Source organism: Molossus molossus, unplaced genomic scaffold (genome assembly GCF_014108415.1).
Source record: "Molossus molossus isolate mMolMol1 unplaced genomic scaffold, mMolMol1.p scaffold_m16_p_1, whole genome shotgun sequence".
Taxonomy (NCBI): Eukaryota; Metazoa; Chordata; class Mammalia; order Chiroptera; family Molossidae; genus Molossus; species Molossus molossus.
The window spans coordinates 80,595,101-80,607,105 of NW_023425344.1; the positions used below are offsets into that span (position 1 = coordinate 80,595,101).

Below are 12,005 nucleotides of genomic sequence, written 5' to 3' on the forward strand. Positions count from 1 at the left end.
GCATAGACCTAACTAGAGAATACTGCAAAAGCAGGAAATTCAGCAGCAATGGCTCAAAAACAGAAGTCTCTGAAGATGGATGGGAATATGAATAATTGTGCTGGCAAGAAGAGCATAAGCAAGGGAAAGGTGGGAGGAATGGTAGACAGGTACGATGGGACCAGATCGTACAAGGCTCCAAAATGTAGGCTGGATTTTGTAGAAAATGAATGGATCATCTAAGTTTTAATATGGGAATGATATGCTCCAATCAGCACTGTGCTTTAGGAATATAAATCTGGTAGCAGTCTGCTAAGGGATGTGAGCAGAAGGGAAAGGCACAGAAACACCAGTTTAAAGAATTGCAGTGATTCTTCATGAGTTAAATGCAGAGTTTGGACTCAGATAAATTAACTAAAGCAATGAGGATAGAGGAAAGGAACACATGTCAGAGGTTTGGCGGGGGTGGGGGGTGCCATCTGGCCAAAATTTAGCAACTAATTACACACAGAAGACAGCAGAGAACTCAAAGATGAAGGGAGGACTTGGGTGCAATTGCTTAGAAGATGGTGCTCCATGTAACAGCAGGTGGAGTGGGTTCCAGAAGAAAGGCAGTTTGTTCCATTTTGGATAAAGTGAATTGTAAAGATGTTATGGACAGGAAGGTCCCTGCAAGCAGCTGTATATGTTACAGTTGCTTAAAGGGAAATTAAGCATATGAGATGTACATTAAGAAGCCTTTGAGTGGAGTCGATAATTAAATCTTGGAGACTAAATAAGAGTGTCAAGAGAGTGATCACGTGAAGATTAGAAATGAACCAAGGATGGATCTCTGGCAAAACTTCTCTTATGGGAAGAATAGTGCTTTCGCAGAAGCATCCAATGAAGTATTGGGAGAATTTTGAGGAGGGAGTGGTACTCATTTTTTCATTTGAGAATTGGGGGAATTAGTTAATTTGCAGAGGGTTGCAAATTAAGCAGGAGGTTAAGCCCTGGTGATTAGAGCTTTTCTTGCCTATTTGGTAAGGAAAAATAGAATGACACTCAAGGACCTTTTAAGAACCTTTCTCGTTGAATTATAGAGAAAATCAAATGAAAGAAGTGTTGTGTAGGTCATGGTGTAGTGCTTGGCCCATAAGTTTCATTAAATGCTAACCATTACAGTTGTCATCATCATTATCAGGGAAGGTATTGATGAGAAGAGAGAAGAGTGTGCATGTTTCATGGGCTAAAGGAAAGGGTCCTTTGGACAGGAGGGGAGAAGGGTAATTCAAGGAAGTCTGGCAAAAGTATGGCATTAAGGGCAAAACCAGAGTGGTTAGCCCTGGAAAAGGGAACAGATCTCCATTTCTCTGAATTAGAACAGGATATGTGAAAGAATAGGGGCATTTTGAGCCTGGGTAACAGCAAGGAGAAGAGAGGTTGAAGAGATTCGCATGCGATGGTTTCCGTCTTCTCACAAAGTCGGAGGAAATCTCAGCTACAGACAGGTGCGTAGGTCATGAAGAGACCGGAGTCACAGTCACGCCTTTTGAACCGCTTTGTATCAAGGACTGTACTAGACACTTGAAGTTATCTGTTTTAATCCTCGTGAAAATTTGAAGATTATGTATTCGTATTCACATGTTACAGGTGGCAACGCGTCAGAAAAGCTAAGGGACGCGCCCGGAGCGCAGAGCTAGCCCTGGGGAGGGCGCGGACTCAGCAGGTCTGCCTGCAGGGCCTGGGCTCGGTGCTGAGAGGGAGCGCAGCCCGGGCGGCCCTGCACTGCGTCTTGATGAGGTCCTGTGGGCCGGTCAGTCACCAGAGTGAACGTCAGAGAAGATGCCTCTCGTTTGAGGAGGAAGGGGCTGTGAAATTGGAGTGGATCAGAAGTGTGAATTCTGGGCCGCGGAGGCCGATAATAAGGCAGGAATGGAGAAAAGGTTTGCGTGAGGTACTAAGACTTCCCTCCCTACGCAGGAGAAGGCCTGTGGGCGGCTGCCGTGAGGGTGGGAAGAGGGCAGGACCGGCGCTGTCTTGGACGCTAAGAGGAGAGCTGCTACCCTGGTTTTCCGAGGGCGATGATTCAAGAGCCGCCTTCCCTTCATTCTCTCACAACTGCCATAGCAGGTGCGGAGCCCCTACCCAGCCAGACACCTGCTGCCAACGTAGGCCAATGCCCCGCTCTGGTGTGTAATAGTCACATCCTCATTTCAGGAGCCTACTGAGAGGCTCCATTAGGATCTAGCCATTTTTTTTTAATACATTTGTTTCCTTTTTATTTGAATATATTGGGGTGACACTGGTTTACAAATTTATACTGGTTTCAGGTGCACATTCCACAACACAAGAAGCATAGCAAAGGCTTCTACTATTCTGTTAGTGAATCTTCACATGCATTTTATTTTTTGCACTTTATCTAGATTCTGAAGAATCCCTAGTTGTCATAGATGAATAATTAATTGGTCATATGCCTATTATTGAGAATCGAGCAGAATTTAAGTATTTAATTGTAATATCTGGTTATTAAAACACTGCATGGAGAGTTGTCAAATTTACAGGAATAGGGTTTATGCTTTTTTTTAAGGAAAACATTAGTATTCACAAAATAATTTTGAAATATCCACTTAATTGGCCACTAATTTTTAATTCCAAGATACATATTTAGCACTTATTTTGCTCAGAGCAATCAACATAGTGTCCTGGAACTGCCTATAAGTAGTCACCATCTAAATATATCTTTTTTACAGAGTTTAGCTATTTTTTTTAAAATAACAAAGAATATAGTTCTCTTATGTCTACCCCCTACCTAACACAACTCTTTATATTTTGATAAATTGCCTTCCATAGATGACATTTTAATCATGACTAAATTATTTAATCACGCCTTCACTAAAGAATTAATTATTGAATGCCCCTAGGATGACAGATATTGCAAGCACAGGGAAGAAATCAGTGTCCCCGTTATTCTAGAGCTTCTCTTCCCATGGGGAAGATGGGAACAATCAAAATTAGTAAAATGAGTAGCGTTTCAAACGGTAATGAACACATGGAGAAAAATCAAGCCGGGGAAAGGAGCAAAGAAGTGGATGGGGCCGGTGATCCGTGAGAGCCTCCCTGAGAGAATGGCGTTCCCGCCAACCCTGAAGGAAGTTAGAACATGTACAGATGTCCAGGGAAGGAGGCTCCTAGGCAGAGGACATGGCAAACACAGAAGCTCTCCCGGGGAAGCTGAACTGGCGAGATGGAGACCAGCGAGAGGCTGGTGTGGCGCATGGGATTGGTAAGAAACAACACCGAAGAGGAAAGGGAGGGTCAGATTGCCCAGGGCCGCCATATGCAGTGGTCAAGATTTCCTTGGAGGGTTTGGGGTTGTTGTTTTTAACTTCTTACCATGGAAGATGTTAGTCATATAGACACAGAACAGTATAATGAGTCCCCTTGTACTCATCATTCATCTTCGCCAGCGTTTGCTTTGGGAGGACGTTGAGCAGAGTAACAAGACTGGCTCCATCTGACTGGGACGGACTCACCAGGGCCATGGGTAGCCGGGCGGCACAGGAAACATAGGAGCAAAACCTCTCAGGAGACAGATTGGGAAGGCTTGAAACCAGTGAGAGGCAGTGGAGGGCGAGAAGTGGTCAGATTTGGGATGTCTTTTGAAGGTCTGACTAGGTATTTTATGCTTTGTTCAGAAAAAGAATTTGAGAATGCACCTAGTGTAGTCAAGAGGGTAGGAGATATAGAAAAGAAATGGTACCAGAATACCACTATTTTAAACTTTATTTTCTGTTAAGATTAAACCCAAGTTCCCAAAATATCTGGCTTATAAATAAACATTGGTAACACAATTCATGATCCATAAATTACAAATTGTGAGCTCCTCTCATTCTTTTGCAGCCATGGTCGACTGGGCCATGCAAAGAGTAAGCGTTTATTTGTAATTTATTAATGAGGTGATGACACCTGTTGAAGTACAAGTCCCCAGCAGTTCTGGGGGTTAGCAATAACGTGTTACTTGGTTTTCTGAAAGAAGCGTAATTTATAAGAAGCTATATTTGATGTAATGAAACTGAAAATCAAAACAGAACAACAACAACAAAAAAGAAATTCAAGGTCAAAGTATGACAGAAAACTCAAACTTTCAAAGCAGAGTTAATACGTATACAGAGATTTTATGGGTCTTCCCTGCATAGTTGGTGGGACCCTCTTAGCCCATTTTGTTGTATTTAATGGCGCAGTTTGCCCTTCTAATCCCAGCCTAACAACGGCATTATGTGTGCTGTTCAAACAAATCAGGGCATTAAACAAGGTGAAAGAATGTGAATGAACCAACACAGATCCAGGAGCACTTCTGGAAAAACAGCCGTGTCGTCAGCAATGAGCGGCTTGCAGAGGACATTGTCATGAGCTCCCACCGTCCCGAGAACACCACACTCCCCTTCAGAAGACTCAGGATGAAGTCCAAGGTCCTCAGGGTCTTGGCTGTCTGCCCTTGTGTTATGTCGCTTGTTCATCTGTCTGAACTTCTATTTTCCTATCTGCAAAATGGGGATGATCATGCCAACCCTGGTACCTCACAGGGCCATTGAGAGGCCCAGGGGTGAAACAGGCCATTCATAAATAGAAGAGAAGGAAAGAAACAGGTGCTTCCATGGTACCTGCCCTGTGCCAGGCACTATGCAGTCGTCACAGCAGACCCCTCAGGTCACATTATTGGCCCATGTTGTGTGAGGCTCAGAGAGGCTACCTACTTGTGTAAGGACACTGAGCTGGAAGCAGAAAAGAGCTGCAGTTTGGTCCCAGGTTGGATTAACCCAAAATCGCCTGCCTTCAAAAGAAAGAACTAACTTTACCGAGCATCTTCCTACTCTGTGCCAGAAACTGTTAGACATGGTTCTGTACTGTCTTGTTTCATATGGGTTATTCTGTACTTCCTGGGTGCTCAACACGTGATAAGAAACAATAAAATCTGACTGCTTTTTACCGCTGAGAGAAAATAGGTTATGACAGTGTTCTTTTCTTTTTTTCCTTTCTTCTCCCTCTCCCTCCCCCTCGCACTCTCCTGTTCCCCTCCCTCTCCTTCTTTTTATATTCTGAAGTGCAAGCGAACAGAGAAGAGTCAGTGCATAGTTTAGTGATGCCTGTGGCGCGATGTGTGTTTGTGGAGCAGGGTTCCTTGAAGGAGCACTCTTCCTCCAGCTCACAGCTGTCTCCCAGACCCTTCTCACGGGCACACCAGCGAATCCGACCGAGCCTGCTTTCAGGAGCAGCCATCATGTGCCAGCATGTGCTGGGCAAAGGAGAGCTGCAAAACACTGGGCAGACTGGACACACAAGGAAAAAGCGATCAAGCCAAGTGGCACCCAGTGTAATGCAAAATGTGAATGGCCTTTGGAGGTGGACAGACCCCAGTTCAAAGGGCTGCCCACTTCTCTAGTTATAGGAATGATGGCGGTTTGCCTAGTGTGCCTTGGTTCCTTCGGCTGTGGGATGGGGTGCCATTACTGACTCCGCAGGGCTGATGTGAAGATTGGCTGAGTTACCATGTTCCCTTTCCTTCCATAATTCAGTAAGTTAGGCCCTGGTCAGGTGGCTCAGTCAGTTGGAGTATAGTCCAATACACCAAAAAATGTTTCAAGTTCAATTCCTGGTCAGGGCACATACCTAGGTTTCTGGTTCAATCCCCAGTTGGGGCACGTAATACAAGAGGCAACTGATCAGTGTTTCTCTCTCATATTGATGTCTCTCTCTCTCTCTCTCTCTCTCTCTCTCTCTCTCTCTCTCTCTCCCCCCCCCTTCCTGTCTCTAAAAATACCTTGGGTGATTATTAAAAAATACATACACACAGTAAGTTAGGGCATATAGATGTATACACTCTGGAAATTTAAATTTAACAAGCAAGAGAGGTAAGACAAGAACCCTGTAGCTGTCAATGATTTTACTATCTTCTCATTGCAGTAAGTTGCCTGTAGTTTTCCTGCCCTACTCCAATGACCTTCCCAAAGAAAGGAACAGAAGTGGTGAAGAGTGTCATGGAAGATTCAGAATTAGGTCTTACCCTTGAGGAATGGGTGAGTCTAGGTAGAGAAGAGGAGGAAAGGACACCCCCAGGTGGTAGGAACCACTTGAAGGAAACCGAGAGGTGGTAGTGAGCATGACTGAGGAGATGCTAAGTAGGACTCACCACAGAGCCTTTGCACATGCTGTTCTTCCTGTCAGGAATACCGTTCTCAACCCCTTCGTCTCCTAGACTCCCCTTCCCTTGTTCCACTCCTATTCTTCCTCCAGAGCTCAGTCCTCGTGACTCCCTCAGGAAGTTTTTTCAGACTACTGACCAGGGCAAGTCCCTACAATATATGTCCTCTGTCAGTGCTTCACAGTCTTGCATTTGCATTAATTTGTGAGAGTCTTTGATTAGTATGGATCCCACTCTTTAATTCCCACAAGAACAGGAGCTGTGTCTGTCAGACACTCACTGTGTAACCTCTTCATTCCCTGACTTGCTGCAGGGCTTGAAACATAGAAGGGCTTAGCAAATACTCCCTGAATAAATGGATACATTTTGGTTATCAGTGGGGTAATAACCAGGATAGGAGAGTTGTCATTTGAGATTGCTAATCCCATTAGGTTCCAAGCACTGTATCAGCATGCTGCTACTTTCATTTGAGAGATGGAGGAACTGATGTCCAGAGATGTTAACCATCTTTCCCTGTTGACCCAGCTAATAATTGGCAACAGAGGGATTAGAGCCCAGCAGCCTGACTGCCCAGCTCTTGGAATTAACCACGTTGCTCCACTGCTCCAGGCAAAGTTAGGTGTGCAAGTAAAGTCAGGATAGATTTCTGTTTGAAATTGTGGATTTTTTCCCTCCTCCTCCTCTTTAATTATCACCATCATTATCATCAACCCATGAGAAGAACTAAGCAGAAAAGAATGACTTCACCTGTCACGTCTTACATTCAAGTTGACTCTACATTCTGGCAGAGTGATTTGGTCACATTTACGCAGCAGGGAAACTAGACATTTCAAATTCCGATTCCCAGAAAATTCTAGGCTACTTCTCTTAATCACCTTTAAAGAATCAGTATCTTCTTTGCCAGAGCATGAGTTGTTTTAAGTAAAAGGAGGGGATTGACTAAGTTTGGTATTATTTGAGACCTGGGCTTCTATTTCGTGCTCAAAAAGCCAGATCTAGCCTGTGGTCATCAGTAGGCATTGAGTCATAAAGCTTCTGGAAGAAAGACTTCATTTCGTCAAGGAGGCCACATTCGATAGCTGTTACTGTAATAAATAATTACTACTAGAAAATTAACAAAGCCCAATAAAATATGGCACTCTGGGAAAAAGACCTACCCTAGGAATAAAAGTGGCCTTAATTAGTCATCTATACTAGCCACCTGTCTTTGGACAAGATTTTTATTTTAAATCATTTCAGGGCAGTTGTATTATTTAAAGATCTCTAGGTAGAGGAGTACATTATAGTAATAAATAAGCTAATAGTTAACACTTATGTACTACTGTTCCTTACTGCACAGTGTTCCAGACTTTACATGCATTAACATATCTAATCCTCACAACACACCGGTGAGGTACTGTTGCTCTCTCTTTACAGATGAGAAACTGAACACTGCCCAAGGCCACACAGCTCATAAATGGTAGAACTGTCTTTAAACCTGGCTACTCTACCCCTCCAGGACTTGCAGTTAAAACGTCCCCTTGGTAGCTAGTTACTCTAGTTGTCTTCTTTGTCTCCTCGGCTGTAACCGCAAACTCACCTTATTTCATTAAGAGCCCGCTACGTTCAGACTCTTTCACAAATAATCCCACCTTTCTGGAAGATACAGTTGCTTTCTATGAACTTAATTTTCAGGGGAGCCACTATTCAAAAAAGTAAAAGGGAGGCTGAATAAAAATGATCAAATTCTCCATCAAACAAATGAATTCTGAACCTACCACAAATAGCTCTCAGGGATCATGGCGTTTTATAAAGTATGCCCACCCCCCAACCTCCGTTAGAATCCCATCATCCTCATTGCCATATAACCCGAAAATAGCAGCACTTGCTCTCTGTCTCACAGTTCAGCTTTCTTCTTTCAGTCAGTATCTTGGAAAGTCCACAAAACCCAGGGGCCTCCCTGTCCTTGCGCTGTGGTCTGTGTGAAAAACCAGATGATGCCATGCTGACTCGAACTCCTTCAGATGCCTCAGATCGCACATTAGTCACTGGCAAGTTTTTCAGGTACCTTTACCTCAGAGACTACCCAGTTCCTCATTCTCGCTGCCCTGCGATCGCGAACTAATCGCCATAAAAAGATGTGCGTACTTTTTGGGGACACCTCCCACCTCTTCCCTTCAGTGACTGAGTCCTTCACCGTGGTGACATTGAAAGGCCCAGCCATCCAAAGTGACTGGGCTTTAAGCGCCGGATCCCTTCTGGTGCCCTGCAGATGTGGAAAGCCCACCTGATTTCACCCAAGTGAAGCATTTCGCCTGTCATGCCTTACACTGTTGCATTTCTGTGCTTGGTGCACGTAAAAAGTGGAATTACGTGATCTATTGAGTGCTGCTCGCACGTGCATTGACTGCCGAGGAAGCTTCTGTGGAGTTCGTCATTCATAACAAAGACCGATTTCAGGTGTCAGCGCCGAAAGCCCCAAACTGGCATGAGCGATCCAGGGAGTGTGCAGGGACAGCAGCCAACTTTGGAGCAAATCCAGAACTTTCCATTCCCTGTCCTGCCCTGAAGGGCAGAGGCTTTCTGTGCCTGTTATAAAAGGCAACGCACTAAGTTCATAATTAGTGTTATGCCCAGAGGGCGTTTTTAAGTGCTCTACCTGTTTAAGAAATTATTTATTTGTGTGCTTTGAGGTGGTCAAATCCTGACTTAATCCTAACTGTTTTTTTGTGATTAGCTTGCTCTACAAGGCCTGGAGGCCACACCCACCGGCGGCGTGCTCCTTAGAAAGGGCTGTTAGAGGATTCAGAAGCAAACTCTTGCAGCAGTTCTGAGTCAAGGTTCAGGCAGAGACGCCCTAAGGTTTCCAGTGGAGCCACACTGTGGGTTAGAGGGGAGTCTGCCCTTCGCTGCAGGGGCCAGGGGATCTTCTCGCCCCCAGAACCCCATGGGAAATAATCCCAGCTCTGATCAACTCTCAACTCTTGCAATGAGAGATTGGATTGGGGAGTGGGGGAATAGATTGGATAGGATGATATTGAAATCATCCTAACAAAAGCTCGAATCAATGGAAGCTGAGCTATTGGATGATCTTGTAATAGAAGTAGACTGAAAGGGATTCTGTCTGTTTCCAAGACATTTTATTGGCAAGTGTAGGTTCTTCCTCAGGTTTGCTCGATGGGTTCCGTTCCACTTTCTTTCCCTTCTGAGCTAAAGGCTGCTTGTACGGATTAAGATATTTCTAATGACTGTATAGTTGAGAGACCCAGGATTTAGGTCATGCACTTCCTCGAAAAGAGACAATATGGGCTTAGGAGATAGGAGAACCAACTCTTAGCCCTGAAAGGCCTGTGTACCAGGAAACCCTCTCAGTTGTAGGCAAACTAGGATGGTCGATCACTCGCTGAGGAGATACAGTGCATTTCTAAAGGTTTGGCTGAATTTATGACAGTATTCTGATTTACAGGATTCACAAAGGTAAAAATAAAGCCTTTAGTCTTTTCTGTTAATATGAGCTTAGTGTCGGGGCTTTCTCAAGGAAGGAATATGTGGTCTGCTCTAGGGATCTGAGAACCAACCGGAGGAGAAAGGTTGTCTAGCCTCTCTTGGCTTAAAAGAGAATTATCCCCATGCTAATTCCTTTTTATTGCTGTTATTATCATTTTAACAGTATAACAATGAAAAAGATAAATTACCTTAAATGGGAAACCCTGATTTTATAAAATAAGAGCTAAGTAGGTGTCAGAGCCAAGGATTTGCACTGTGGAAGTACACTTATTAGAACTGAAGAAATGTACTCTGACCTGGGCACATGCAGCTGAGCTGTGAGAGCTCATAGCAGAGAGGGCCAGGCTGGAGTGTCCTGACACATCACTGCAGGCCCAGTCTGTGGGCCTGGGTGTCCTGTGGGCTTGCCGGGTCCGAGCAGGAGTCTCCTGCCTGATCTTGTGGCAGAGACCTTGGATGCACTGTTCCTGCTCACTTCTCTCCCTCCCTTGATTTCCATTATCCATCAATCCCAGTTCCCTTCTGACAGATCTTTTACACAGCTTTTATGACCGAAAACCGTGATGTGGGCGCAGGTGAAAATGTGTTCTTGGTTAGTAGGAAGGGGGTGCTTCATGGCTCCACAGCTTCCTGAAGAGGTGCTGCTCCAACTTCAGCAGTACAGACTATATCATGTATGGTGGGCTTCCTGGAGTAGGCTCTCTACACACAAAACAACCACTATTAGCATTTTGATTTATTTCCATCCCATCACTTGTTCATCACTTACTTTTAAAAACAGAGCTGTGGTCATACATGTACAGGTATGCCTAATTTTGTATCATATTTTTTATACTTATTGGCTTATCCTAAGCATTTTTCTACATTGCAAGGTCGTCAGATGTGCTAACTTTTAAAATGCGCTTCTTCCATAGATCTGCAACTACTCGGGACCTGCCAAGGTTATTGTTCAGTTGGTCACAAATGGAAAAAGCATCCACCTGCACGCACACAGCCTGGTGGGGAAGCACTGTGAGGACGGGATCTGCACCGTAATGGCTGGACCCAAGGACATGGTGGTCGGGTAAGTGGGGGAATGTGATGCCATGGAAAGTGGGAGCAGACAGAACATGGCACCCAAGACTTAGACCGAAAAGGCCCCTTTCATTGGGGGCCTTTCCAAGACCCTCAGAAGGCCTGAAAATGAAAATGCGTGCCCTCACTTAGATTCTGAGGCATAAGGCACCCACATGCCTGGCTCCCCTGAGACAGCCCAGTCTGCACCTGTGGTCCTGGCCTCATCACTATAGCACCCCCTTTCACTCTCAAAAGTAGCCCAGTTTGGATGATAAATTACATGGTCCCTTGACCTGTGATGCGTTTGTGCCGCTTTTCGCAATATTTTTCTTTTGGAAATAAAGACAGGAGCACATTAGAAAGAACATAATTATAGCAGAAACCAACTCCTTGTGAATGGTTTTATACTCTTGATGATTCCTTTAATGAGGTAACGACTCTGGATTTACAATGTGGACATTTTGAACAAGAGGTGGGTAGATAAATATTGTTTCAGTTTTGTGCTACTTGGGAAATGTGCACAGGTAAGAAGTCAAGGAATGCAACTTTGTTTTGGCATTCATTAGACTTGAAATGTAAATACAAAGTCACATATTCATCAGACAGATCCAACAATCAATTTTAAATGAAGGAAGTACTATAAAAATAAATTCAGTCCAGAAGCAGTAAGAACATTTGTATTGACTTAATTTCATTTTTAAAAATATCTTTCAGGGTTTCCTAACACTAGTTTAAATAGTTTATGATATAATCCCAGGTAATCTGAAAGGAATTGCTGAAATCAACTGTAATTAAACTGATGGTAGCATCTCAGGCTTTGAATTCCGATCAAGTTTCAAGTTCGTTGTTATTGGGGTTAGGCTTTCATGTTCCTAGGCATTTCTTTGTTTGACTGTGAAAATATTCAAGTGTGAAAACCCTAGAGAGAGAGAGCTTTCTTTTAAGTCACTAAAATCTGATTCTTTTGATGTTAGAAAAAAAAGACTCCAGATTGGAGGAAGAAGCTTAAATTGATTTGAAAAATTCAACCGTGCTTTATATAAACTTGTTTCAACATCCTCTTGAAAGACTGGCCTGTTTCCTGTTGTGTGTCACAGTTAGTTCATCGTCTGTTTTGGAATATCCTTCCAGTTCCTGACTGACCTGTGGGAGCTTTAAAATGCAGGGTAATCGTCAGAAGTTTAGACTAAGTGATCGCTTAGTGTTTCTGCGGACTTGCTCCAGTAGGCTGATGTCAGTTTGAAGTGTTATTCTCTTTGGTCCCGTTTAATCTGTGTGATGATCATATCCTTTGGAGGAAAAT

The 12,005-nt window shown here is 43.9% G+C and overlaps 1 protein-coding gene across 2 annotated transcripts in view; it reads left to right on the forward strand.

Moving 5' to 3' along the window:
- The window catches only part of NFKB1 (nuclear factor kappa B subunit 1), a 133,200-nt gene that overhangs the window by 72,837 nt on the left and 48,358 nt on the right, over positions 1 to 12,005 (forward strand). For both annotated transcript variants that reach the window (XM_036253237.1, XM_036253247.1), the window contains exon 6: positions 10,561 to 10,709. In XM_036253237.1, coding sequence (XP_036109130.1) covers positions 10,561 to 10,709 — 149 coding nt within the window. The remainder of the gene's footprint in view (positions 1 to 10,560; positions 10,710 to 12,005) is intronic.